The sequence below is a fragment of the Rhopalosiphum maidis genome, chromosome 3, assembly GCF_003676215.2.
Source record: "Rhopalosiphum maidis isolate BTI-1 chromosome 3, ASM367621v3, whole genome shotgun sequence".
In the NCBI taxonomy this organism is placed as follows: domain Eukaryota; kingdom Metazoa; phylum Arthropoda; class Insecta; order Hemiptera; family Aphididae; genus Rhopalosiphum; species Rhopalosiphum maidis.
Window position 1 is genome coordinate 10,895,157 of NC_040879.1, and position 25,100 is coordinate 10,920,256.

Consider the following 25,100-nt stretch of genomic DNA (forward strand, 5'->3'; position numbering starts at 1 on the left):
GCAACTAGTGTTCTACATTGACGATATATGACGACAACGCACTAACAATCATTCATGAACTATTCCAATGTTAGATGTATTGACTATTGACTGTAAGTTCAGGGGACTATTATGAATTACATTTTACAATTGTAAATGAATGTTCAAATGACACCATTTTCATGTAATTTACCTTCATACCAATTGATCTTAGCTATTTGTATCCGTTAAATCTACTATTAATTTCTTTAAACGTTTACTGTTGAAGCTTAAAGCATCGCGGTTACCGTATTAAAATTGAGGTTTACATGGAATGTATAATGTAAAATGTCTCAAAACTAATTAATGGATATAATTTTCTGTAATATTTTGTTATGATGGTTTGTCATTTCATAACTAAAAGCAGTGTTTTAAAATAATTGTACGTATGAATACCATCATTTACTACTCTCATTGATCAAACTATAAAGTTATACTTGTTATTATATGCCGGAATCACTTATTCTTAGTTTACAAATATTCAATATTGTTTGTAATCGTTTAGTATTATTTTTATATAAGTTTCATAGCCTTCAGTTGTATAATTTCATAAATTTGATGATGTTTAGAATGTAATTTGCCTATTTATTGAGGTTTGCTTATTGCCAACTCTGAATTATTAAGTGTTGTCTTCGAAACAATTGTCCGTCATATACATTATATCATTCTCCACGATCAATAGCTAATAACGACAATATAATCTCTATCCATAACACTTGTTTAACTGAACATATTTTTCTAGGTAGCAGTTACACAGATCAATCATAGTATGCCGAGCACGGGACTTGCATTTACAACACTTGGATAGCAACTAGTGTTCTACATTGACGATATATGACGACAACGCACTAACAATCATTCATGAACTATTCCAATGTTAGATGTATTGACTATTGACTGTAAGTTCAGGGGACTATTATGAATTACATTTTACAATTGTAAATGAATGTTCAAATGACACCATTTTCATGTAATTTACCTTCATACCAATTGATCTTAGCTATTTGTATCCGTTAAATCTACTATTAATTTCATTAAACGTTTACCTGTTGAAGCTTAAAGCATCGCGGTTACCGTATTAAAATTGAGGTTTACATGGAATGTATAATGTAAAATGTCTCAAACCTAATTAATGGATATAATTTTCTGTAATATTTTGTTATGATGGTTTGTCATTTCATAACTAAAAGCAGTGTTTTAAAATAATTGTACGTATGAATACCATCATTTACTACTCTCATTGATCAAACTATAAAGTTATACATGTTATTATATGCCGGAATCAGTTATTCTTAGTTTACAAATATTCAATATTGTTTGTAATCGTTTAGTATTATTTTTTATATAAGTTTCATAGCCTTCAGTTGTATAATTTCATAAATTTGATGATGTTTAGAATGTAATTTGCCTATTTATTGAGGTTTGCTTATTGCCAACTCTGAATTATTAAGTGTTGTCTTCGAAACAATTGTCCGTCATATACATTATATCATTCTCCACGATCAATAGCTAATAAAGACAATATAATCTCGATCCATAACACTTGTTTAACTGAACATTTTGTTCTAGGTAGCAGTTACACAGATCAATTATAGTATGCCGAGCACGGGACTTGCATTTACAACACTTGGATAGCAACTAGTGTTCTACATTGACGATATATGACGACAACGCACTAACAATCATTCATGAACTATTCCAATGTTAGATGTATTGACTATTGACTGTAAGTTCAGGGGACTATTATGAATTACATTTTACAATTGTAAATGAATGTTCAAATGACACCATTTTCATGTAATTTACCTTCATACCAATTGATCTTAGCTATTTGTATCCGTTAAATCTACTATTAATTTCTTTAAACGTTTACTGTTGAAGCTTAAAGCATCGCGGTTACCGTATTAAAATTGAGGTTTACATGGAATGTATAATGTAAAATGTCTCAAAACTAATTAATGGATATAATTTTCTGTAATATTTTGTTATGATGGTTTGTCATTTCATAACTAATAGCAGTGTTTTAAAATAATTGTACGTATGAATACCATCATTTACTACTCTCATTGATCAAACTATAAAGTTATACTTGTTATTATATGCCGGAATCAGTTATTCTTAGTTCACAAATATTCAATATTGTTTGTAATCGTTTAGTATTATTTTTTATATAAGTTTCATAGCCTTCAGTTGTATAATTTCATAAATTTGATGATGTTTAGAATGTAATTTGCCTATTTATTGAGGTTTGCTTATTGCCAACTCTGAATTATTAAGTGTTGTCTTCGAAACAATTGTCCGTCATATACATTATATCATTCTCCACGATCAATAGCTAATAACGACAATATAATCTCTATCCATAACACTTGTTTAACTGAACATATTTTTCTAGGTAGCAGTTACACAGATCAATCATAGTATGCCGAGCACGGGACTTGCATTTACAACACTTGGATAGCAACTAGTGTTCTACATTGACGATATATGACGACAACGCACTAACAATCATTCATGAACTATTCCAATGTTAGATGTATTGACTATTGACTGTAAGTTCAGGGGACTATTATGAATTACATTTTACAATTGTAAATGAATGTTCAAATGACACCATTTTCATGTAATTTACCTTCATACCAATTGATCTTAGCTATTTGTATCCGTTAAATCTACTATTAATTTCTTTAAACGTTTACTGTTGAAGCTTAAAGCATCGCGGTTACCGTATTAAAATTGAGGTTTACATGGAATGTATAATGTAAAATGTCTCAAACCTAATTAATGGATATAATTTTCTGTAATATTTTGTTATGATGGTTTGTCATTTCATAACTAATAGCAGTGTTTTAAAATAATTGTACGTATGAATACCATCATTTACTACTCTCATTGATCAAACTATAAAGTTATACTTGTTATTATATGCCGGAATCAGTTATTCTTAGTTCACAAATATTCAATATTGTTTGTAATCGTTTAGTATTATTTTTTATATAAGTTTCATAGCCTTCAGTTGTATAATTTCATAAATTTGATGATGTTTAGAATGTAATTTGCCTATTTATTGAGGTTTGCTTATTGCCAACTCTGAATTATTAAGTGTTGTCTTCGAAACAATTGTCCGTCATATACATTATATCATTCTCCACGATCAATAGCTAATAACGACAATATAATCTCTATCCATAACACTTGTTTAACTGAACATATTTTTCTAGGTAGCAGTTACACAGATCAATCATAGTATGCCGAGCACGGGACTTGCATTTACAACACTTGGATAGGAACTAGTGTTCTACATTGACGATATATGACGACAACGCACTAACAATCATTCATGAACTATTCCAATGTTAGATGTATTGACTATTGACTGTAAGTTCAGGGGACTATTATGAATTACATTTTACAATTGTAAATGAATGTTCAAATGACACCATTTTCATGTAATTTACCTTCATACCAATTGATCTTAGCTATTTGTATCCGTTAAATCTACTATTAATTTCTTTAAACGTTTACTGTTGAAGCTTAAAGCATCGCGGTTACCGTATTAAAATTGAGGTTTACATGGAATGTATAATGTAAAATGTCTCAAAACTAATTAATGGATATAATTTTCTGTAATATTTTGTTATGATGGTTTGTCATTTCATAACTAAAAGCAGTGTTTTAAAATAATTGTACGTATGAATACCATCATTTACTACTCTCATTGATCAAACTATAAAGTTATACTTGTTATTATATGCCGGAATCAGTTATTCTTAGTTCACAAATATTCAATATTGTTTGTAATCGTTTAGTATTATTTTTATATAAGTTTCATAGTCTTCAGTTGTATAATTTCATAAATTTGATGATGTTTAGAATGTAATTTGCCTATTTATTGAGGTTTGCTTATTGCCAACTCTGAATTATTAAGTGTTGTCTTCGAAACAATTGTCCGTCATATACATTATATCATTCTCCACGATCAATAGCTAATAACGACAATATAATCTCTATCCATAACACTTGTTTAACTGAACATATTTTTCTAGGTAGCAGTTACACAGATCAATCATAGTATGCCGAGCACGGGACTTGCATTTACAACACTTGGATAGCAACTAGTGTTCTACATTGACGATATATGACGACAACGCACTAACAATCATTCATGAACTATTCCAATGTTAGATGTATTGACTATTGACTGTAAGTTCAGGGGACTATTATGAATTACATTTTACAATTGTAAATGAATGTTCAAATGACACCATTTTCATGTAATTTACCTTCATACCAATTGATCTTAGCTATTTGTATCCGTTAAATCTACTATTAATTTCATTAAACGTTTACTGTTGAAGCTTAAAGCATCGCGGTTACCGTATTAAAATTGAGGTTTACATGGAATGTATAATGTAAAATGTCTCAAACCTAATTAATGGATATAATTTTCTGTAATATTTTGTTATGATGGTTTGTCATTTCATAACTAATAGCAGTGTTTTAAAATAATTGTACGTATGAATACCATCATTTACTACTCTCATTGATCAAACTATAAAGTTATACTTGTTATTATATGCCGGAATCAGTTATTCTTAGTTCACAAATATTCAATATTGTTTGTAATCGTTTAGTATTATTTTTTATATAAGTTTCATAGCCTTCAGTTGTATAATTTCATAAATTTGATGATGTTTAGAATGTAATTTGCCTATTTATTGAGGTTTGCTTATTGCCAACTCTGAATTATTAAGTGTTGTCTTCGAAACAATTGTCCGTCATATACATTATATCATTCTCCACGATCAATAGCTAATAACGACAATATAATCTCTATCCATAACACTTGTTTAACTGAACATATTTTTCTAGGTAGCAGTTACACAGATCAATCATAGTATGCCGAGCACGGGACTTGCATTTACAACACTTGGATAGCAACTAGTGTTCTACATTGACGATATATGACGACAACGCACTAACAATCATTCATGAACTATTCCAATGTTAGATGTATTGACTATTGACTGTAAGTTCAGGGGACTATTATGAATTACATTTTACAATTGTAAATGAATGTTCAAATGACACCATTTTCATGTAATTTACCTTCATACCAATTGATCTTAGCTATTTGTATCCGTTAAATCTACTATTAATTTCTTTAAACGTTTACTGTTGAAGCTTAAAGCATCGCGGTTACCGTATTAAAATTGAGGTTTACATGGAATGTATAATGTAAAATGTCTCAAAACTAATTAATGGATATAATTTTCTGTAATATTTTGTTATGATGGTTTGTCATTTCATAACTAATAGCAGTGTTTTAAAATAATTGTACGTATGAATACCATCATTTACTACTCTCATTGATCAAACTATAAAGTTATACTTGTTATTATATGCCGGAATCAGTTATTCTTAGTTCACAAATATTCAATATTGTTTGTAATCGTTTAGTATTATTTTTTATATAAGTTTCATAGCCTTCAGTTGTATAATTTCATAAATTTGATGATGTTTAGAATGTAATTTGCCTATTTATTGAGGTTTGCTTATTGCCAACTCTGAATTATTAAGTGTTGTCTTCGAAACAATTGTCCGTCATATACATTATATCATTCTCCACGATCAATAGCTAATAACGACAATATAATCTCTATCCATAACACTTGTTTAACTGAACATATTTTTCTAGGTAGCAGTTACACAGATCAATCATAGTATGCCGAGCACGGGACTTGCATTTACAACACTTGGATAGGCAACTAGTGTTCTACATTGACGATATATGACGACAACGCACTAACAATCATTCATGAACTATTCCAATGTTAGATGTATTGACTATTGACTGTAAGTTCAGGGGACTATTATGAATTACATTTTACAATTGTAAATGAATGTTCAAATGACACCATTTTCATGTAATTTACCTTCATACCAATTGATCTTAGCTATTTGTATCCGTTAAATCTACTATTAATTTCTTTAAACGTTTACTGTTGAAGCTTAAAGCATCGCGGTTACCGTATTAAAATTGAGGTTTACATGGAATGTATAATGTAAAATGTCTCAAAACTAATTAATGGATATAATTTTCTGTAATATTTTGTTATGATGGTTTGTCATTTCATAACTAAAAGCAGTGTTTTAAAATAATTGTACGTATGAATACCATCATTTACTACTCTCATTGATCAAACTATAAAGTTATACATGTTATTATATGCCGGAATCAGTTATTCTTAGTTCACAAATATTCAATATTGTTTGTAATCGTTTAGTATTATTTTTTATATAAGTTTCATAGCCTTCGGTTGTATAATTTCATAAATTTGATGATGTTTAGAATGTAATTTGCCTATTTATTGAGGTTTGCTTATTGCCAACTCTGAATTATTAAGTGTTGTCTTCGAAACAATTGTCCGTCATATACATTATATCATTCTCCACGATCAATAGCTAATAACGACTGTATAATCTCTATCCATAACACTTGTTTAACTGTACATATTTTTCTAGGTAGCAGTTACACAGATCAATCATAGTATGCCGAGCACGGGACTTGCATTTACAACACTTGGATAGGAACTAGTGTTCTACATTGACGATATATGACGACAACGCACTAACAATCATTCATGAACTATTCCAATGTTAGATGTATTGACTATTGACTGTAAGTTCAGGGGACTATTATGAATTACATTTTACAATTGTAAATGAATGTTCAAATGACACCATTTTCATGTAATTTACCTTCATACCAATTGATCTTAGCTATTTGTATCCGTTAAATATACTATTAATTTCATTAAACGTTTACCGTTGAAGCTTAAAGCATCGCGGTTACCGTATTAAAATTGAGGTTTACATGGAATGTATAATGTAAAATGTCTCAAACCTAATTATGGATATAATTTTCTGTAATATTTTGTTATGATGGTTTGTCATTTCATAACTAAAAGCAGTGTTTTAAAATAATTGTACGTATGAATACCATCATTTACTACTCTCATTGATCAAACTATAAAGTTATACATGTTATTATATGCCGGAATCAGTTATTCTTAGTTCACAAATATTCAATATTGTTTGTAATCGTTTACTATAATTTTATATATAAGTTTCATAGTCTTCGGTTGTATAATTTCATAAATTTGATGATGTTTAGAATGTAATTTGCCTATTTATTGAGGTTTGCTTATTGCCAACTCTGAATTATTAAGTGTTGTCTTCGAAACAATTGTCCGTCATATACATTATATCATTCTCCACGATCAATAGCTAATAACGACAATATAATCTCTATCCATAACACTTGTTTAACTGAACATATTTTTCTAGGTAGCAGTTACACAGATCAATCATAGTATGCCGAGCACGGGACTTGCATTTACAACACTTGGGAAGCAACTAGTGTTCTACATTGACGATATATGACGACTACGCACTAACAATCATTCATGAACTATTCCAATGTTAGATGTATTGACTATTGACTGTAAGTTCAGGGGACTATTATGAATTACATTTTACAATTGTAAATGAATGTTCAAATGACACCATTTTCATGTAATTTACCTTCATACCAATTGATCTTAGCTATTTGTATCCGTTAAATCTACTATTAATTTCTTTAAACGTTTACTGTTGAAGCTTAAAGCATCGCGGTTACCGTATTAAAATTGAGGTTTACATGGAATGTATAATGTAAAATGTCTCAAAACTAATTAATGGATATAATTTTCTGTAATATTTTGTTATGATGGTTTGTCATTTCATAACTAATAGCAGTGTTTTAAAATAATTGTACGTATGAATACCATCATTTACTACTCTCATTGATCAAACTATAAAGTTATACTTGTTATTATATGCCGGAATCACTTATTCTTAGTTTACAAATATTCAATATTGTTTGTAATCGTTTAGTATTATTTTTTATATAAGTTTCATAGCCTTCAGTTGTATAATTTCATAAATTTGATGATGTTTAGAATGTAATTTGCCTATTTATTGAGGTTTGCTTATTGCCAACTCTGAATTATTAAGTGTTGTCTTCGAAACAATTGTCCGTCATATACATTATATCATTCTCCACGATCAATAGCTAATAACGACAATATAATCTCTATCCATAACACTTGTTTAACTGAACATATTTTTCTAGGTAGCAGTTACACAGATCAATCATAGTATGCCGAGCACGGGACTTGCATTTACAACACTTGGATAGGAACTAGTGTTCTACATTGACGATATATGACGACTACGCACTAACAATCATTCATGAACTATTCCAATGATAGATGTATTGACTATTGACTGTAAGTTCAGGGGACTATTATGAATTACATTTTACAATTGTAAATGAATGTTCAAATGACACCATTTTCATGTAATTTACCTTCATACCAATTGATCTTAGCTATTTGTATCCGTTAAATCTACTATTAATTTCTTTAAACGTTTACCGTTGAAGCTTAAAGCATCGCGGTTACCGTATTAAAATTGAGGTTTACATGGAATGTATAATGTAAAATGTCTCAAACCTAATTTATGGATATAATTTTTTGTAATATTTTGTTATAATGGTTTGTCATTTCATAACTAATAGCAGTGTTTTAAAATAATTGTACGTATGAATACCATCATTTACTACTCTCATTGATCAAACTATAAAGTTATACTTGTTATTATATGCCGGAATCACTTATTCTTAGTTTACAAATATTCAATATTGTTTGTAATCGTTTAGTATTATTTTTTATATAAGTTTCATAGCCTTCAGTTGTATAATTTCATAAATTTGATGATGTTTAGAATGTAATTTGCCTATTTATTGAGGTTTGCTTATTGCCAACTCTGAGTTATTAAGTGTTTTCTTCGAAACAATTGTCCGTCATATACATTATATCATTCTCCACGATCAATAGCTAATAACGACAATATAATCTCTATCCATAACACTTGTTTAACTGAACATATTTTTCTAGGTAGCAGTTACACAGATCAATCATAGTATGCCGAGCAAGGGACTTGCATTTACAACACTTGGATAGGAACTAGTGTTCTACATTGACGATATATGACGACAACGCACTAACAATCATTCATGAACTATTCCAATGTTAGATGTATTGACTATTGACTGTAAGTTCAGGGGACTATTATGAATTACATTTTACAATTGTAAATGAATGTTCAAATGACACCATTTTCATGTAATTTACCTTCATACCAATTGATCTTAGCTATTTGTATCCGTTAAATATACTATTAATTTCATTAAACGTTTACCGTTGAAGCTTAAAGCATCGCGGTTACCGTATTAAAATTGAGGTTTACATGGAATGTATAATGTAAAATGTCTCAAACCTAATTTATGGATATAATTTTTTGTAATATTTTGTTATAATGGTTTGTCATTTCATAACTAATAGCAGTGTTTTAAAATAATTGTACGTATGAATACCATCATTTACTACTCTCATTGATCAAACTATAAAGTTATACTTGTTATTATATGCCGGAATCACTTATTCTTAGTTTACAAATATTCAATATTGTTTGTAATCGTTTAGTATTATTTTTTATATAAGTTTCATAGCCTTCAGTTGTATAATTTCATAAATTTGATGATGTTTAGAATGTAATTTGCCTATTTATTGAGGTTTGCTTATTGCCAACTCTGAATTATTAAGTGTTGTCTTCGAAACAATTGTCCGTCATATACATTATATCATTCTCCACGATCAATAGCTAATAACGACAATATAATCTCTATCCATAACACTTGTTTAACTAAACGTATTTTTCTAGGTAGCAGTTACACAGATCAATCATAGTATGCCGAGCACGGGACTTGCATTTTCAACACTTGGATAGCAACTAGTGTTCTACATTGACGATATATGACGACAACGCACTAACAATCATTCATGAACTATTCCAATGTTAGATGTATTGACTATTGACTGTAAGTTCAGGGGACTATTATGAATTACATTTTACAATTGTAAATGAATGTTCAAATGACACCAGTTTCATGTAATTTACCTTCATACCAATTGATCTTAGCTATTTGTATCCGTTAAATCTACTATTAATTTCTTTAAACGTTTACTGTTGAAGCTTAAAGCATCGCGGTTACCGTATTAAAATTGAGGTTTACATGGAAAGTATAATGTAAAATGTCTCAAAACTAATTAATGGATATAATTTTCTGTAATATTTTGTTATGATGGTTTGTCATTTCATAACTAATAGTAGTGTTTTAAAATAATTGTACGTATGAATACCATCATTTACTACTCTCATTGATCAAACTATAAAGTTATACATGTTATTATATGCCGGAATCAGTTATTCTTAGTTCACAAATATTCAATATTGTTTGTAATCGTTTACTATAATTTTATATATAAGTTTCATAGTCTTCGGTTGTATAATTTCATAAATTTGATGATGTTTAGAATGTAATTTGCCTATTTATTGAGGTTTGCTTATTGCCAACTCTGAATTATTAAGTGTTGTCTTCGAAACAATTGTCCGTCATATACATTATATCATTCTCCACGATCAATAGCTAATAACGACAATATAATCTCTATCCATAACACTTGTTTAACTGAACATATTTTTCTAGGTAGCAGTTACACAGTTCAATCATAGTATGCCGAGCACGGGACTTGCATTTACAACACTTGGATAGGAACTAGTGTTCTAGATTGACGATATATGACGACAACGCACTAACAATCATGCATGAACTATTCCAATGTTAGATGTATTGACTATTGACTGTAAGTTCAGGGGACTATTATGAATTACATTTTACAATTGTAAATGAATGTTCAAATGACACCATTTTCATGTAATTTACCTTCATACCAATTGATCTTAGCTATTTGTATCTGTTAAATCTACTATTTATTTCTTTAAACGTTTACTGTTGAAGCTTAAAGCATCGCGGTTACCGTATTAAAATTGAGGTTTACATGGAATGTATAATGTAAAATGGCTCAAACCTAATTTATGGATATAATTTTCTGTAATATTTTGTTATAATGGTTTGTCATTTCATAACTAATAGCAGTGTTTTAAAATAATTGTACGTATGAATACCATCATTTACTACTCTCATTGATCAAACTATAAAGTTATACTTGTTATTATATGCCGGAATCAGTTATTCTTAGTTCACAAACATTCAATATTGTTTGTAATCGTTTAGTATTATTTTTTATATAAGTTTCATAGCCTTCAGTTGTATAATTTCATAAATTTGATGATGTTTAGAATGTAATTTGCCTATTTATTGAGGTTTGCTTATTGCCAACTCTGAATTATTAAGTGTTGTCTTCGAAACAATTGTTCGTCATATACATTATATCATTCTCCACGATCAATAGCTAATAACGACAGTATAATCTCTATCCATAACACTTGTTTAACTGTACATATTTTTCTAGGTAGCAGTTACACAGATCAATCATAGTATGCCGATCACGGGACTTGCATTTACAACATTTGGATAGCAACTAGTGTTCTACATTGCCGATATATGACAACAACGCTCTAACAATCATTCATGACTTATTCCAATGTTAGATGTATTGACTATTGACTGTAAGGTCATGGGACTATTATGAATTATTGCAATTGGTCTTCGGTATTTAGATTTATTTTGCTTATTTTTTTTTTCATTAAATTACAAATTTAATACATCTTATTTAATATTTATACATTACAATTCTGTTTACAAACCTATATTGTAAGTATTTATATCTGATGACTGATAGACGATCTGTGATTAATGATTATCATTTGTCATTAATCATATATAACATTTTTTGTATTTGTACTTATTTATTTGCAATTCTTTGTTACTAATTAGATTATATAGGTAAGTACATCATTAATCGTTGTCTGTGCACTTTTTATAAGTTATTGCGTGTTTTGGAGGTGGTGAGTTCTTGAGATAGTTATTTAATAGTATATATTATAAACATTTATTTACTACTATTTTAAATAATATACATGTTTAGAAGAAGACTAAAAATTTAAAATAAGAATAAGTTGAGGAATGTATTAAATACAATTTAATAGAAAAATATTTTCGACTTAAATTAAATCAACCCATGTAATACTAATATTAAAATAAATTACTTATTAGTAAATTAACAAATCATGAAATGTACTTACTATTTATTATTTATGCTACCGACTCGGAGACTCCCCTCACAATATTTTACTGTATACACTATAAAAAATATTACAACATTTAATTCAAATTAAAACATCCATTACAGTGATTCACTGGACACCTACTGTATATCAAAGGGGTACCTAGTTCTTGCCTACTTATTTTTTTTTTAATTTTAAAGCAGTATTTTGTTCGGAATATTTTGATTTTTCAAAATCAAATTTCGGTAGTTTATTAGTTATATATTAGCTAGTCACTACTTTAAATACATATAACTCGTTTAATATTCGTCCGAAACAAGGCCGTAACTGAAACAAAATGTAGGTGCCAACTTTTTTTTTAAACATAAATGTTGAAAATTTATAGTCTCTAAACTATATTCACCACTAAAATATTACTACTTTTAAACATTTCGGAAGCCCGTGCCCTTGGACCCTCCCCCTAGTTATGGCCTTGGTTTGAAATCATCCAGAAAAAAAAAGGAAAATTTTACTAATAATAATATATTATAATATATTAATATGACGTGTAATTTTGTTATTTTTATCATAATTATAGATATTTGATTATTATTCATTTTGTTTTAGTATTTTTATACAAGAAAAAAATTTAAAAAATTAAAAATTCTAAAACGAAATATTTGTAATTGAAATAAAATTTCAAATGATTAACTGACAATTACAAACATTGTATTTTATCTTTAAAACGCGTTAGCGACGATCGATAATTTTATAACTACGTATAATAGCCATATTTTATTTTAATCAATGCGCATTCTTAGTAATTAAGTATCTTGTATAAAAGACCATATAATTTGTTGAAAAACGTTCTGCTCACACCTCTTAAATATCGATTGCTGTTCTTGTATTTTTTTCATTATGCTTAAAATTAAACCATCTACAGTATTTTGCCTACACGCGTTTGTAAACGAGTTCGGTAAAGATGTGTTATAATTGACTTCCGAATTTCATTTTGTCAAGTATATATAATGTGTATTCATCATTACAAAGGTCCCTTCATCTGTATGGGAATTGGCAATGCTATCGGCATAACATTCCATTATTCACCCAACTCCAAACTATACAGGTATATTTTTAACAATTAATTATTTAATGTCACAGTAAATATTTTTTAGAGGATGCCTAACCTAACCCGTATGTGTTGTACTGTTGTATCTGTCTTACTAACGTACATCATAAAAATGTTTGTTCAGCAAAACACATTTTATGATGTTAGCTTTAATATTAGAGTAAATTTACCTACTATTAAAATTAAAGATAAGAATATGACATATGCTTTTATTGATATTATTATTTTAAAGTGAGTTATAGCTATGTAAAATATTACAACTTTCAAATGTTCATTACTCACTTTAAAATGATAATATCAATAAAATCATATGTCATTGTCTAGATAATATTCTTACCATTAAATTTGATGATAGGTAAATTTACTCCAATATTAAAGTTAACATCACAAAATGTATTCTGCTGAACGAAAATTTGTTATGATGTATGTTAGTAAGTTAGAGACATATGCGGGTATGGCGTCCTCTTAATGGTTAGGTTTGGTAAGATATTATCAACGATATTATTTACTTTTTTAATGTAATAAATACATCCATGCCAATGGTGCTGTATTTATAAATTAGTAGCTGTTTCGATCAAACGATGACACCGACACATTTTAATATCACACCATCACCATATTATCAAGTGATTACCTATAGTAATTTATAATTAATATAATATCTTTATTTTGTTTCTTGTTTTTTCTGTTTACGCTTCTACGTTTTAATAAATGTACAATATATGAAATCATATTATTATTAAACCATCTCGTTGAGCTGCAACATGGGATGGGCCTGGTTGTTTTGTTCGTGTTTCTATACATTTAGTATATAAATAATGTGTACGTATGAGAGGGTCGAAAATGTACGAACAAAAATATATGGATTCGGTGTGTCGGAATTTGTCCTTGGGTTTACACGAGACGTTTGGCGGCAGCGGCAGCTGCGACCAGTTTTTCCCTTGATAGTCTTTGTTGAATAGAATACTCGTACCGGTTTTTAGGGTGGGTACTTATGAGATCTACGCTGCAGGTGCATCGGCTAGCGTGTATATTTGACACAAATATAATAAAACGTATAAACTCAATAACAACACGCTGCGTGCACGAACACATACACGCCAGCTTAGGGACAATGCAGAACCGGTGCCCAGAAATTTTCGTAAATAACACTGACGAATACGACGATAATAACAACTAATAATAATAATAATACACCCCATGTGAACGTTTAACCGACAGAGTGATGACACACAAAAAAAATCTGTACAATCTGCGCTTAAAGAAAATATTTAACCATAGTATAGTTATTACTATTTACTATATATAGGTACCCGATCGTTCGACCCGGCTGAAATTCGCCACGTAAAAAGATTGTTAGTAACTACATTTCTTCTTTGTGTATTGGGATACTTTTATTGTTAAAATGCCTTATATGTATTATGGTATTAAATTAGATTCAATTATTATTCAATAATAAAAATTGTTACAATTTTATCATCGTAATAAAACTATAATTTTTTTTTTTTTACATTCGCTAATTTACAACTATCAACTATATTAATTGACATACGATAAATATATATCATAATTAAACAATAATATATAACATGGGTATAATATTAAAAATGTTATTTTATACTTAGTTTCCATATTATATCACGTCTTTTAATGGTTTAATCATTACCTACTATAAATGTAATGTCACTACCGGATTTTTTTTTAACTTAGCTTTTTTACACGGAGTTATGCAAAGTGTTTTGGTGCTATATATATTACCTATTATATTATACGGAAAAATCACAATTTATCTTTTCGCTAATCGAGATTATTGTTACAACGTGCACGTTGAAGTATTAAACGGTATAATTTATTTCTACACGCTACACCCATCACTTGTATGCAGTGCTCATAGTCCATAGACCTGCAGCTAATAAATCGATTATCAGTGTATAACAAATAGATACATAATATTATAATATTTCTATGTTCAACGGAATCGGAATGAAACATATTTCTGTATTATATTTCAATTTTAAATAAATAACAGAATAAATTAAGTATATATAAATATTTTATATTTGTAAAATAAATAATTGTTATAAAGAACTTGATGTTTACCATCAATTTTATTTATTTTTAAGAAAATTTTAATTCAAATGCAATGAAAAAATGCAAATTGTTATTTATTGTTACATGTAGTCATAGAGTACACATGATAACTTTCTAAGATTATACCAAATTAAATATACTTTTGCATTATATTTTAATTTTTAAATAGATAACAGAATCAATTGACTATATATAAGTATTTTATTTTTTAGGAAATTTGTCATTCAAATTTCTATTGTTGTTAGTAGTATTAAATTTTAATTAATTCAAAATTCTTATTTTTGTTTACACATAGTCACTATGTACACTTTATAACTTTCGAAGTTAATACAGATACAGAATATGTAAAATATTTCTGTTATATATTAATTTTAAAATCTAAAAAATAAACTCAATTAAGTGAATACAAATATTTTTTTTTTGTTAAATAAATCATTGTTTAAATCAGTTGGTGTAAACTATACATTTTATTTTTTTTTTTAGAAATTTTTCATTCTAATTTCAATTGCTGTAAGTAGTATTAACTTTTAATTCAAATGCAAATATGCAATGATCAAATGAAAATTGTTTTTTTTTTTTTATTATACACAGTTACATAGTCACTTGATAACTTTCTAAGTTAATACGGAATGAAATATATTTCTGTTTTATAATTAAAATATAATAATTATAATAATAAAAATATAATTATTAATTATAAATGAGAAGTTGGGTTGGCTGTATGTTGAAAAGACTCAAGGACTATAGCCGAATCAAATTGATAAGACAGGATTAAGTTCCTCACAGTATTTGTTTAAAATAAATTGTAATTTCAATCGTCAGATGTAGGTGAATTGTCTATCTCTGAGAGATATCTCAATTGTGTATTCCAGTCATCTATTTATGTAATTAAAATAACTTAGGTACATGTCCTACAATTGTTTCAGTATACATAGATGGATTTGTAATTTTTTTTTTTTCAATGAGAAGAAAACTTTTACGTATTAAATGTATGGTTGTACACGATTATGATACCTGATAACTTTTAAGTTAGAAGGGTTGTAATATATTTCTTTAATAAATATAAATTTTTAAATAGACAACAAAAGTAAATAAGTATGTGAAAACATTTTTTTTTTTTAAATAAATCAATGTTATAAATAATTTGACGTTTATCATCAATTTTTTTTTTAGGAAATTGTTCTTTCAAAATTTAATTGCTGTTAGTTATATTAATTTTTAATTCAAATGAAGTAAACAAATCAAATTTATATTTTTCGTTATTCCCAGTCACATAGTACACCTGATAACTTCTAAATTATTTTGAACTATAATAGATTTTTGTATTAAATATTTATTTTTAAATACACAACAGATTCAATTATATAAATAAATAATTATATATATAAATAATTTAATGTTTATTATCATTATTATTTTTTTATTTGAAAATTATTCTTCATATTTCAATTACTATTTGTAGTATTAAGTTTTTATTCAAATTAAATGAACAAATGTAAATTGTTAGTTTTGATTACACATAGTAATATAGTATATCTTATATCTTTTGAAGTTAATCAGGAATGAAATATATTTCCGTGTTATATATAAAATATAATAATAATAATATTAATAGTTATTAATTATTAAGTTAATAATTATTTATAAATGAGAAGTTGTGTTGGATGTATCTACAAAGTGCTCACAGCACATAGCTCCCACATAAGCTCCCTTCCCACATAAAATTGATAAGACAGGATTAAGTTCTTCACAGTACTTGTTTAAACTAAATTGTAATTTCAGTCATCGGATGTAGGTGATTTGTTGTCCCTTTTAGAGTTGTTCCAATTATTTTATTCAAGTTATATATTTATGTAACTAAAATAACTTACCTGTTCTAGACTTTTTTTAGTATACATAGATTGATAAGTAATTATTTATTTTAATGAGAAGAAAACCTTAAATAGTAGGAGGAAGCCCATCATAAAATTTTAAAACATAAAAATAAAATGTGTGAACAAATCTTTAATTACTTTAGGAAGTATGTAAGCTTATATTTTTTATGTAGGCTTAGTCTTAGCTGTACGTAGTGAATCCTAGTTACATAACATAATATGTGACTGCATAAATATATAAATTATTTTTAAATACATTGAAATTGTTAATTTATTTTGTTTTAAAAATAAATGTAAAAATGTTATTTGATTATTATAATAGTTTATTATAGTAATTAATATACTATGTATTAAATGCTTCTTTTTTAATTAACAATTTATAGCTTCTCAATCTAATATACTAATACCTTTAACTTATATTAAATTAATTAAAAAATCATACAACACATTTTAAAAATCTAACATAAAGCATAATAAGTACTAACTACTAAGTACAAAGTATTTTTTTTTTTTATTTGATATAATTTTTGATATCTTCGTTATACATATTATCTATTATCTATCGTAATAAAGAAGTGATAATGAAAAACGAATATGATATTTTTCACATAAAAATGATAATGACTGTGGTGGGCTACACGGAACCAAAAGGGCAATTTATGTATGTATAATTTACTTCATTATAAGTACTAATTATTGTTAATTTAATATATTAACGATGAAACCTTAAAATAAAATATATAATATATATATATAAATTATAATGTTAAATGTACTTACTGAATGATGATTTTTTAGACTTTGAAATTTTGACTAGTATTAATAATAATATTAGTGTGATAGGTAAGTAATTATACATGAACAAAAACATTTTTGTTTATAAAGAATGACTCATCGATATTGCAAAAAAAAATAGTTTATTAGACAATAAAATCTTAGTAGCTAAAACTAAAAGGTGAATATTAATAATGTTTTATAATTAAAGTTACATTGTCAAATATAATGATGTGCTTAAAAATGAATAAAATTATAATGATACTAATATTATTAAAATTAAAATTAATTATAAAATGATAAAATCAAATTTTACTTAGCTAAAAGGAAATAAAAAAAAATTTAAAAAAATTTGATCATCAAAATTTCGGAGTGATGTCCTGGATAGGCGTGTATCGACTTCTGCTTCCTACAGACGATACTTAGGTTCTAAACTCCGCCATTTCAATTCTGCCTCTTTATAAGGGAATTCATCAATGTTAGCAAACTCGAAATACTTTATAGGAGATGGGGATGGTACTGGTGTCATACTGGTATCGGGGAATATATTATATTTATTTTCTTTAATATATTTATTTGACTGATTCCATCTACGATGTTCAATTGTTGCAAGAGCCCGCATAACATTCCACCGGCGTATTATATTGCCTACATGTTCTTGAATCTTAATCTTTTTAAGGGCTTTTTCTTCCTCGTAATTTGTATTCTTAAATTTGTTATCTATGATATCCATAGGCATCCATTTCTTCATAGTTTGACCAAATGTTGTGTCTTCATTGGTCGTTTTAGTATTGTTATCTTCCTTCTTTAACATATCCTGGTTTTCAGCCAATACTGTCGGCAGTTTTGATTGTTGCTGTTCAGTTAATGTACTCCGGCGTTCTCGTTGGAAATTAAATAATCCCAAGTATTTATTTGTAGACATCCTTTTCTGAATACTTCGGCCATCAGGACTAGGTGTCGTACCAAAGTACTTGTTGGTTTTAACAAACGGTTCGACCGGATCCCATGGTTTGGGGGGATGTCCGAAGTCTGGGTCACTGTATGGAGCTACTGTAGTTGTTTCTGAGTTTCCAAAACATCTTTTCTTCCGTAAACTTCCATCCAATTGTAAATCTATTTATTAATAAACATAATTTATTTTATGAAGTGATATATAAAAATACGACAATATTGGATAGGTATGTATAAAACCGATAGATATTTGCGAGCACTTAATAAAAAATAAATAAACATCTACACATTTCATATTTAAGAGGATGTTAACTTAATATTTGTTTTTTCTCTAAGACGCACAAGCAACATATTATATAAAACGTTTTCACCTAAAATTATTTTTAATGACTTTTAAGTAAAATCACAATAATTGTAATTGAAAAAAAATAGTATTTAAATTTCTGTTTCAATTTTAAATCTAAACAAAATGCAAAAATATGAATAATTTTAAAAGGTATATTATTTAAATTTATTGTAATTATTGTGCATAATATATATATATACTTTTTTAAAAGATTTAAGTCGTATTAAAAAAAAAAAAACAGCATAACACTGGATACATTGTTAATTAATACAAAATGTCATTATAACAGGAAAATTCTAACAATCAAAAACATTACGACCAAGCGGGCATGAACTAGTATAGCTTATTTAATTTTAATTTTTTTTTAATAATTTTATTCACATCATAGAAAAAGACTTATTATTTTTTATATAAATAATATAATTAATTAAGAAACGAAGAATTTGTTCATATTATAACTATTATTTTCTAATTATTTATAGATATAAAAAATTGAAACACAATGAGTATTTTAAAAATCTATTTTTCATCATTTTAAAATTTAAATAAAGTATTAAAAATATTTTTAAATGATTTCTAAAAATAAATTTTAATATTTTTTATATAATTTGAAAATATTTAAAAAAATTTTTTTCATTTAAAATAATGTTTTAACATTTTATATTGAATGGAAATCTGGATATTTGAACATTTTTTTAAGTTTATAAAATAATGAATAAATTATTTTCCAACGTTTTTTTAAACATATATATAATATTTTTTTTGCTACTTACTATAATATAAGCTTAGAATTAAATATCACCAAATCTATATAATTGCCAATATCCTCTGCATATCATATCATTATTTTTACCAATTTACCATTATTATTATTTTTTATTAATAGTACAGTTAAATTGTGAAATATTAGATTGTATAAAGTACTTATGCAGTATTTATAACAATCACGATAGAAAAAAAATATAAAAATTAAATAGTAACATTGGTAATGGTAAATTAAAGTAATAAGTTTTAACAATAAATACAAATATATATTATACATGTATAATAAATGCATGCACAAAAAATTATATTATACATATTTTATAATGATAAAAATTATAATTTTTTACCTTGTTGATCCGGGAACTTTGCTTCTGTTTTTGTCAGCGGCAACACATCAGGAGCATAGGAAATCGCTTGTATGGGAAATGTTACTGATAGCAGTAACAATAAAGTTTCTATAAACGCCATCATGTTGTGGGTTTGATGCGAAACTTAAGTAATGTGAACAGTTAAATGTACTTAGAAAAAGTCCGGAATAAAATTAAAAATTAAACTGGAAAATAAAGGTGAGACAGAAATGGTGATCGGCGCTCCTGAGCATCCCCTTTTATGCCCCAGCAGTGTCGGTGTCGGAGTGGTGGACGGTGTGGTGGTGGTGGTTCCCACCACCGGTTGTGCATCGAAGACCCATTAGGCCACAAGCTTACAGGAGCACCGGGTGAATACCGGCATTCTATTGGGCAAACTGCTCTCCTACCTTCCTGCTCACCCGTCGATCAGCCAGCCCATCCAACCACCCATCTTCCCACCCCTCTAACAATACTGCTTACAAATACAGGCATGCGTACACGTTAAAACATTCCCTGCTCTAACACAACAATGATAGTTTGATACATTCATATTATCCGTTAAAATCGTTATATTGTTAACATGATTTTCGGAAACGGTATAGGTACCTATATAGTTATGTTTGTTAATGTATAAACATTGTAGGTTAAACACTTAGTCAACATAATATTGTCTATAAATTATTAATTTATTTACAAAATTTACTATGGTGGTTACTTATTTATATTTATTTTAGTATACTTACGTATCCTGCCAAGTAGGTAAGCACTATGTTGACACGGTCGTTTAGAATTTCAACCTATGCCTACTCATTGACCGTTGTGTACCGGAGGCAACTTACGTATTAGATTATCAATCATCAATAAGCTACCAAATACTAATATTGCTGCCAACGAAAATGTAATATGATTTCATAATAGTATAGTCCATTACACGTTATACTTGTACTATGGATCACATTGACCCAATTAGAGGGACGCTTAGTGTGTATTAGTGCCTCCACTTTTAAAATTAGCACCTTCAAATATATTTTAAACTTTTTAGAATAGCAGGTAAGGTATACCTATCAATATTTATTCTACGATACGCCGAAATATTAATTCGATTGACAATATATTTTTACAACAAAAGTAACGCAGTACGGCATCAGAAAGGCGGACAGCTGCATCCCCTGTCAGAGACCATATGTATAATATGTATACGATACATGTGCACTGCTAGATCTTGTCATTTTCTTTGGATTTCTCATTCCATTATTCTACCCTATACAGCGATAAATAAAATAAATTGACCAATAGTTTTTATACGTATTGCATTTTAGGTGTTGCTTTTGATGTCTTATACAGTGCCATACGGCTCCGTACGAATTGATGACCGAAATAAATCCGAACCTTTACAAATTTATTCAAGTTACAATAACCATATCAATCTTATCACTCATCAGTAACATATAAAAAGTCATTTTTATCAATGCGCCGCATCAAGATTTGGTTAAGTGAGTATGGTGCAGAGTAGATTTATTAATTGTCTGTCTTTATTTATAGAAAGAGATCTAGCAAATTGGTAAATAAATGAACAAATAATTGACTAATAATTGAATATAACTAAATTATTTTTTTATTATTATTAATATTCAAACTATAAAAACATTTTTTTTTAAATCGAATGTCGTATACCATTTATAAACATAAAATACAATTTTAAAATTAAATAATAATAATTAAAAATCAAAATTTTAACTGAACTGATATTTTTAAGTAGATAACTCATGTATATTAAACAATAAAAAATATTTTGAATTAAAAACTTCAACCATGACGATGCATACATAATTAAGATCCAACGTGAACAACCACTGTTAGTTTTAGAACATTTTAAATATTCTAAAGTAACTCGTACGTTAGCTTCAGGCGAAATAACATGACGATGTATACAACTATAAATCGCAAATGTAAAGTGTTTTTAAAAGCGTTTGGAATAAATAATAATGATATTACGGAGAAAAATGATGATCATATAACCACGAACCTGTTAGAGATCAATTACTACAACGACAATTTGTTATACCACCACGCCGAACGCAAAGCAACTGTGGATATCTGTACTTGGCCAAATCAAATTTTTTGTAGTGCAATAAGCAATGTACCCAACCCTCGAGATCTGCAAGTAAGTAATATATATTAATTATTAGGTACCTACGTTAAGAGAACGCTATACCCGCATGCGTTGTCTCTGTCTTATACACGCGTAACATAGCTAAAACCTGTTTTGCACGGGACAATTTTACTCCCTCGATATTTTAATTAAAACAATCAAAATTATAAATCCCTTTGGGAAGAACTTTACCTGTGACGTAGCGTTTTAATTTTTTTGATAACATGAATGCAATTAAAGTTATCGATTTGAGAACTTTAGATTTTTTTCATTTAATTATTTAAAATTATTAGTTACCATTATCAAAAAAATTAAAAGGCTACGTCACAGGTAAGGTTCTTCCCAATGAGATTTATAATTTTGGTAATTTTGATATAAATATCGAGGGAGTAAAGTTGTCCCGCGCAAAACAGTTTTTAACTATGTTATGCGTGTATAAGGCAAAGACAACACATGCAAGTATAACGTCCTCTTAAAAGAAATATTTACAACGCCAGAAGAATGTCAATGCATGTACTACCAAAATCACATGAAGTATTAGAAAGTGTGGAAATAGTTAAAAATACAAATACAAATTTTTTATTATTAATGATAGACAAAAAAAAATAATCGTTTGCTGTGATATAAATTTAAAAACGCTTTGCACATAAAAATATAAATATAAATATATATGTAAACGGAACTTTCCTCATGCTGTACTAAGTTTTTTTAAACAGGTGTTTACAATACATGTTCATATAAGTGGCAATTACATACCGCTTGTTTTTTGTTATTTAGCCGGAAATACTACAGATACATATATTTCATGCATAATACATGTCCGTGAAAAATGTAAGGCTGTACCTACATTGTGAATTTAAACCAATAGTCATTATTAGAAAAAAACTATCCATCGTGCATTTAATTTTATTTATAACATTAAAATATAAAGATGTCGATTCCACATAATGCAAGCTTGGTATAGAAATATACAACAAAATGAATTAAGTATAGACTACAAAACAAAAAATTCGAAAATAAGCAAATAGTTGATTAATTTTTATAGATTAGTATTCTAAGAGCCGGAGAATGTTTCAAACTTTTTTACATTAACCCTAATGGAATCGAAACCTGATGATAATCGAGTTACTAAATTCGCAGATTATTTAGTCGATACATACAAAGGAAAAGATGCTATTTTTCCGCCTGATGCGTAGGCCTGCTCATTAGTTGATACGTATTTAATTAATGCATGTAAATCATTTCATGCACATTTTAATTCGTTTCAATTCAACTCACCCGAATATATATTTCGTCATTACAAAATTAAAAGAAGTACAATCAGAAACGTACATTAAAATGAACAGCTTAAATGCACCATTTCAATTTCAAAATGCAAAAACTAAAAAAAAAAAAATAATTCTTAAAAAGAACATTTACAAAATGTACAAAATATAAATATAAGGAAATATTGGTGAGTGAATACGTCGAATAGCTTTTTACTTAAAAAAAAAATAGATTTATATTATAACATTATATTATTACAGTAGAACCTCGATTAACCGTCAGTTTCGGGACCAATTTTGCTTTGACGAATAATCGAAAAGACGGTTAAGCGAGCAACAAATTTTTTTTAAACATACATACATATTATTTATTATTTTTTTTTTAGTAATTATGAAATACTTAAAATATTTGCATACAAAGAGACTAAAAACGCGAACATTCAAGCGAACGAACACACGTGTAATATATAACTAACTGACTTTTCAAAAACAAAATGCGATCACTATCGCAATTAACTGTTTTTATCTCATCCATAATATGTACATTCATAATATGTACCTATCGCGTATCTAGTAGATATTGCCGGAAAGTTTTGGATTATATTTATTATTATTTATAACCTACTCATACACAAAGCGATAAGATTTTACTGCAACGCGTAAATAGGCCATGCAAGTGTAATCTGACGGTTAACCGAGAAAGACGGTTAATCGGGGGACGGATAATCGAGGGTCTACTGTATAACTTTATAAAATATTGGAATTCGAAATTCCAACGAAAAACTGCGTCGTAGATGATATTATGAATGTTGTAGCCCCGTATAATTGCATTATACGCGTATAAATTTATTTTTCTTTCGAACAAACACACAAGGCCAACTATGACAGATACCACCCCATACCATAATCATTGTGTACAGGATTCCTGGATTCCAATAACAAGTGAAACCCATTTCAAGACTGCTGTGAATAAGTCAGACACCTGGCATATGTATATTGTATATAGGTATCATGTACGGCGGGCACATTTATTCTTCACATAAAAACATAATACACCGAGTTTTAATGCGCAGTAGAGATCGGCGGTTCCCTTTGATGAGAAAAGAATGTCTACCCAATATATCTGACCTGACCGAAGGGTGCGTCGAAAAATAACAATTATTTTCCAACTGAAATCTAAAATACCAAAAAATACGACGCAGTAGACG

The 25,100-nt window shown here is 27.9% G+C and overlaps 1 protein-coding gene and 2 long non-coding RNA genes across 12 annotated transcripts; 2 read left to right on the top strand and 1 right to left on the bottom strand.

Moving 5' to 3' along the window:
* Position 1: 1 nt before the first annotated feature.
* LOC113559871 lies at positions 2–5,779 on the top strand. Of its 6 annotated transcripts, none has more exons than XR_003406043.1 (8): positions 2–92; positions 761–917; positions 1,588–1,815; positions 2,414–2,570; positions 3,240–3,396; positions 4,065–4,221; positions 4,891–5,047; positions 5,717–5,779. It is a non-coding gene; the product is annotated as an uncharacterized LOC113559871 (long non-coding RNA). The 6 variants fall into 6 exon arrangements; XR_003406044.1 differs by having other exon boundaries at positions 1,588–1,744; positions 3,240–3,467; XR_003406042.1 differs by having other exon boundaries at positions 1,588–1,744; positions 4,065–4,292.
* A 4-nt stretch (positions 5,780–5,783) lies between these two features.
* LOC113559870 lies at positions 5,784–11,750 on the top strand. Of its 5 annotated transcripts, none has more exons than XR_003406035.1 (8): positions 5,784–5,874; positions 6,544–6,700; positions 7,369–7,525; positions 8,195–8,351; positions 9,021–9,248; positions 9,847–10,003; positions 10,673–10,829; positions 11,499–11,750. It is a non-coding gene; the product is annotated as an uncharacterized LOC113559870 (long non-coding RNA). The 5 variants fall into 5 exon arrangements; XR_003406034.1 differs by having other exon boundaries at positions 9,021–9,177; XR_003406037.1 differs by having other exon boundaries at positions 8,199–8,351; positions 9,021–9,177.
* Positions 11,751–18,303: 6,553 nt separating this feature from the next.
* On the bottom strand, positions 18,304–20,685 carry LOC113559921. Its single transcript, XM_026965703.1, has 2 exons — positions 20,473–20,685; positions 18,304–19,176 (listed from the first exon to the last, which is right to left on the bottom strand). Exons 1-2 carry the CDS (start codon positions 20,594–20,596, stop codon positions 18,470–18,472), a joined length of 831 nt encoding a protein of 276 aa, XP_026821504.1. The 5' UTR covers positions 20,597–20,685; the 3' UTR covers positions 18,304–18,469.
* Positions 20,686–25,100: the final 4,415 nt, after the last annotated feature.

Coding starts and splice junctions, on each gene's coding strand:
- LOC113559921 (XM_026965703.1), bottom strand. CDS start 20,596: ATGATGGCGTTTATAGAAACTTTATTGTTACTGCTATCAGTAACATTT. Junction 19,177..20,472: donor AAAGTTCCCGGATCAACAAG/GTAAAAAATTAT, acceptor ATTAATAAATAG/ATTTACAATTGGATGGAAGT.